General features: G+C 38.7%; 1 protein-coding gene across 1 annotated transcript; it reads right to left on the reverse strand.

Moving 5' to 3' along the window:
* Positions 1-971: 971 nt before the first annotated feature.
* LOC128999076 (uncharacterized) lies at positions 972-4,949 on the reverse strand. The gene has a single exon (XM_054425433.1). The coding sequence runs from the start codon at positions 4,947-4,949 to the stop codon at positions 972-974; it is 3,978 nt and encodes a 1,325-aa protein (XP_054281408.1).
* Between the last annotated feature and the right edge of the window lie 882 nt (positions 4,950-5,831).

Consider the following 5,831-nt stretch of genomic DNA (forward strand, 5'->3'; position numbering starts at 1 on the left):
TAACATTAGATTTAACGAGTGCTTAGGTTTGCTGCTACGGGGAAGGTAAAAAGCGTTTTTGACCATACGTCAATAGTATAGGATGAAATAAATAAACTTGCCAAAATTTTATCAATATATATCCATAAACAAGTAAACTACAACAATTTTCATTTTCTCCATAAGATGTTATGGATGTTATGGTCCATGTTGATGTTATGTATGGTATTAAGAGGTAAAATTGTGAGAAATACCTTTAGATCCTAAAACTGAAGATCCATTAGGGTTTTGGTAGAACAGGAACAAGATGAGCAGAGAAGCGATGGCTCTGGCCAGAGTGACGAGAATCGAAGGACCACAGATGAAAGATGATGTTGAGAAATGACTATTGTTGTGTAGTATGTAATTCTTCACTGATTTAAATTAAAACTCTTCTTCATTAATAAAAAGAAAGCAATTCACTACTCATGAATATTCTGGACTGTACACGAAAATTTACAACACATTTACTTTAAATAAAAATATCTTCTTGGATCCTAGCTTGACACTTGGTACTATAAATTTGGAATCCATATTTAAATGAGAAATGATGAAATAATGCACTTGGAGCGGTAAGAGAGAAAGAGAGATTAAAATATTTAATATGAACTAAACCAAAAGGTAAGCACTGTGTACTGTGAGAGAGGTGAGTCTAAACTGAACTGACTAGTACGAAGTGCTGTAGTGAACTTTGGACAGTGATGTCATCATATCAGCTGTTGTATCCTTTCAATAACTGAACTAAAAACTTGACTTGAATGTTAATACTACTTGATTAATTGTTTATATTTGACTGTATATAGTTCATATGTTATTAAATAAATATTTTATTAAATGTCCTTAGTTGAATTACTAAATATTTAACATACCGGCCCCCCCTGAACCCCTGGGTTCTGAAAACAACACAAAAAATGAGAAAATCAATAAAAAAGGGGGGTGGTAACTCCTCTTCACTATTCCATAGGAAGGACAGACACCTTTGTCACAGGACGAGAGAGGTGTCCACTTGCGGTCTTCAGGTGCACGACCCGTACTATTCCATCAGTACCAGGTGAAACGGAGAGAACTCGTCCAAGCTTCCAGGAGAGTGGAGGCAAGTTGTCTTCATGAATGACAACCAAGTCATTGACTTCAATATTCTTCTTGGGGTTGACCCATTTATTTCTCTCTTGAAGAGTGTACAGATACTCTTTCTGCCAGCGAGCCCAGATATGTTGACTGAACTGTTGGACTAACTGCCAGCGTTTTAATCGGTTGATAGGAATGCTACGCAAGTCAGGTTCAAGAGGTGTCATAAGAGGACCACCTACTAAAAAATGACCTGGCGTCAAAGCTTCTAGGTCCGAGGGATCAGAAGAAAGAGGAGTTATAGGCCTAGAGTTCATCATTCCTTCAATACGGGTGATTAAAGTCGAAAACTCTTCCAGTGACAGGGTCTGTTGTCCAATGACTCTTATTAGGTGAAATTTCACACTTTTGACGGCCCTCTCCCAAAGGCCTCCCTGATGAGGTGCATGTGGAGGTAAGAAGTGAAATTTAATATTGAAATTCTCAGCGTAGCATTGTACTGTGGAATCCTTGATTAAATTTTCAAAGTTGCGTCTGAGTTTTTCGGATGCACCTGTGAAATTTGTAGCATTGTCACAGTGAATATCTGAAACGATTCCTCGTCTGGAGACAAATCTGGTAAGAGCGGCTAAATAGGCATCCGCTGTTAGGTCGGTTACTACTTCTATGTGTACCGCCTTAGTAGAGAAGCAAATAAATATACAAATATAAACCTTGATAGGTTGAACTCGTCTTAGTAGATGTTGCTTCACAAAGAAGTGTCCTGCATAATCTACACCAGATATGGAAAATGGCCTTGAAGGTGTAACTCGATTCATAGGTAATTCCCCCATGAGTGGAGAAGAATGAGGAGGTTTACATCTGAAACATTTTATGCATTTAAAGATCCTAGATCTTATTAAGCTTCTAGCACTGAGAATCCAGTACTTGTTTGCCAGCATAGCCTGAGTTAGAGTTGGACCAGAGTGCAAATATAAGACATGATGGTGGTCAATCAAAATATCAACTAACCTATGACCTTTAGGTAGCAAGACGGGGTGTTTGTGATCTTCAGAGATATCAGCCTTGTTTATTCTTCCCCCTACTCGAATGAGGCCATCTTTATCCAGATAAGGAGCTAGGCGTCTAATGCGTACAGAGCAAGGTTTATTGGATTTCAAACATGAGATTTCTTCAGAAAAATATTCTCGTTGAACCAATTTACAAATCAGGTTATGAGCCTCTTTTATCTCCTGAGAAGTTAAATTCCCAATTTGTTTAACTTTATTTCTGGTGTTATGAATGAAGCGCAGCAGGTATGCGGAAACATGAAGTAGTGTTGTCCAAGATGAGAAGCGAGTGAGGAGAGAAAATGGTTCATCCGGAACAGCAGAGAGAGTGTTAACTGTGAGAATCTTAGTTTCAGGGATAGACTCTTCAGGTAAAGATTTACAGACAGACTTTGGCCAATTTTCTTCAGAGTTACACAACCAGACAGGTCCATTCCACCAAAGTGTGTGGTTAATCAAATCTTGTGGGGCGGTACCCCTTGACCCAACATCCGCTGGATTTTCTAGTGATGAAATATGTTGCCAAAATGAAGGTGGGATGTTTTCCTGTATTTCTGCAACTCGATTTGACACATAAACCTTGAGTCGATAAGAGGGCATGCCAATCCATGAAAGCACGATTGTGGAATCGCACCAAGCTGTGTATGAACTAATCTTGCAGTGAGGTGAGAGAAGTTGTATACAGTAATTTAGGAGCTTAGACATCAGGTGTGCTCCGCAGAGCTCCAAGCGAGGTATGGAAATACGCTTCAGAGGTGCGACTCTTGACTTCGCTATCAGAAGATAAGTCGATATAATTCCTTGTGAATTTACAACTCTCAGGTAAACACAACTACAATATCCTGCTTCACTTGCATCAGAAAAAGCATGTAGCTGAATATCTTTAGCAGAAGAAAGTCCCACGTAGCGAGGTATCTTGAGCATTTCAATATATGGAAGTTCATTGGCGAACTTGTTCCAAACTGATATAACGCTGTCGTCTAGGGGTTCATCCCAATCGAGACCAAGTGTCCATAAGTATTGCATGAAGGATTTGGACCAGAAGGTTACAGGAGTTAACCATCCTGACGGGTCATAGATCTGTGATATCACACTTAAAACAATTCTTTTTGTAGGAGTTTCCTTAATATTTTGAGTTCCTACAGAATAAGAAAAAACATCTTCATTAGGAATCCATTTAAGTCCTAAAACACTATGAACTGGTTGTTCGGGAGCTCGAAAACCAATAGGTTTTTCTTTGTGATCTTCAGGGATCGACTGTAAGAGTAATGGATTATTCGAAGACCATTTTCTTAACTCGAAACCTCCTTTTTTGAGTAACTGAACCACATCATTTTTCAACAAAAGAGCGTTTTCTACGCAATTACTACCCAATAGGGCGTCATCGACATAAATCTGATCCTTTAGAGCAGTTGCGGCTAGAGGATGATTTTTTCCTTCATCAATAATGAGTTGTTGAATGACACGATTTGCCAAGTAGGGCGATGATGTGAGCCCATAAGTGACAGTCGCTAGCTGATAGATTTGAAGAGGCATCTTATCATTCTCTCTCCAGAAAATAAGTTGAAATATCTGATCAGATTCCTTTACAAGGACTTGTCGAAACATCTGCTTGATGTCGCATGAAAAAACAACCGCATGTCGGCGAAAGTTGAGAATGATGTCACATATGTTGTTGTGGAGTTTTGGTCCTTGATGAAGAATACTGTTGAGAGACAGAGATGTTGATGTAGGTGCTGATGCGTTGAATACTACCCTTAATTTTCCATCTTTAAAAATTCCATGATGTGGAAGGTAGTAATGAGGATTATTTTTAAGACGTGGTGACTGACAGAGTGTCATATGTCCCGAAGACAAGTAATCTCTCATAAAATCAACATAAGTTTCCTTGAAATCAGGATTAGAACGAAATTTATTCTCCAGAGACCAGAATAGGGATTTTGCCATTTTGCTCGAGTTGCCTAATGTTGACGGATCGTCTGAGAAAGGCAAAGAGACAATATATCTTCCTTCAGGAGTGCGAGAGTGCGTAGATACAAAATGTTTTTCACATTTTTCCTCGGCTAAGGATTGCTTGCTTGTAAGAGGGGGTTCCTCTACAGCCCAAAACTGTTGGATAGAGGTGTGAAGATCCAAACTATTGGTGGTTAAGAGTGTGACTAATCCATGAAATGAATTTTTGCAAGTTGAGGCAACAGGGGTCGATCCTAAGAGCGCATATCCAAAAATGGTGTCAATTGCTACAGGCATATTCTCACCAAGTGACAAAAACTGGCCTTTCACAGAGGAGGCAAAAAGGTCAGCTCCAATTAGAACATCAATAGGAGCGGGTTTATCAAAAGTAGGATCGGCTAACATTAAATGTTGCATCTGTGAGCGAACTTCAGGAGTGATCTTAGCTCGAGGTAAATCTGGAGTGATATTATCCAAAATGAAGACAGGGTGAGAGCTTGCCAATACATATCCACTAAGGGACTGGAGAGTGACATGAGTTAACCCTTTTGTTTTCACCTGAGCAGACGAGATGCCATTAATAAGCGTTTTATTAGCATGAGAGCGCTTAATCCCTAAAGACTGAGCACATCTTTGAGTAATGAAGGTAGACTGAGCAGCAGAATCTAAAACTCCCCTACAAACTAGGGTCTTACCTTCGCTTGATTTTACCACAATTAAAGCAGTGGCAAGAAGAACTGTGTTCTCTGTATTTGTCAAACCAACAAAACCAGATTCATTTTTATTTGAGTCAGAACTTGGAGCTCGTTTGTCTGTGTTACCTTTAGACACATTAGGAGAGGGATTATTTTCAGAATCCATAAAATGCAAAAGAGAGTGATGTTTTCTTTTACACGTAGAACATGTACGCCATGAATTGCATTCCTTTACCTTATGCTTATCGCCAAGACAGTTGGTGCACAAATTTTTGCCTTTAACAAAATTATACATTTCTTGTGAAGTCAATTTAAGAAAACCTTTGCATTGATAGATTTTGTGATCTGCACCTGCGCAAAATGTACAAACAGTGCGAGGAGTTGCAATAAGCGCCGATTTATTTGAGCGCTGAGGGGGTTTTACTTGAGTGTGGTGGCCTAAGGTACCCTTAAGAGATGATCCCACATTAGTAAGATTAGCTGCTTCAAGATTTACACAGTGAGACTCAATGTACTTGGTTAACTCATCTAACTTAGGAGTTACAGAGTTATCACTTCGACTCTGTTCAAAATGATGGCGAAAATCAGAATCAAATTTTCTTAACAAGTGAGAGGTCAAAATTAAATTTTCCTGAGAAATTTCTTCATCTAGAGCTTTAAGTGCTTCAATGTTTTCATTTAAAACAGACAAAAACCTTCTAAGTTGCTTCACTGAGGGATTGTGAAGAACTGGTAAGTCTAACACATTGTTGACATGAAGAGAGATTAGTAATCTTGTATTCTGATACCTTTTAAGTAGAGATTCCCATGCAATAAAATAATTAGCATTAGTCATAGGGATGTTTTTAACAACTGAAAGTGCCTCTCCCTCAAGACAGCTTAACAAATAACTCATTTTTTCAACACCAGAAATACTATCATTTTTATGAATAGTATTTTCAAACAAATTTTTGAACGCCATCCACTTTTCATGTTGACCTGAGAAGGTACCAAGTTGAAGTTTAGGAAGCTGTACACTAACCTTAGTTGTAGCTACTTGGCTGATAGC

Source organism: Macrosteles quadrilineatus, unplaced genomic scaffold (genome assembly GCF_028750875.1).
Source record: "Macrosteles quadrilineatus isolate MER2022 unplaced genomic scaffold, UCM_ALF_1.0 Scaffold_7__1_contigs__length_78375512, whole genome shotgun sequence".
Taxonomy (NCBI): domain Eukaryota; kingdom Metazoa; phylum Arthropoda; class Insecta; order Hemiptera; family Cicadellidae; genus Macrosteles; species Macrosteles quadrilineatus.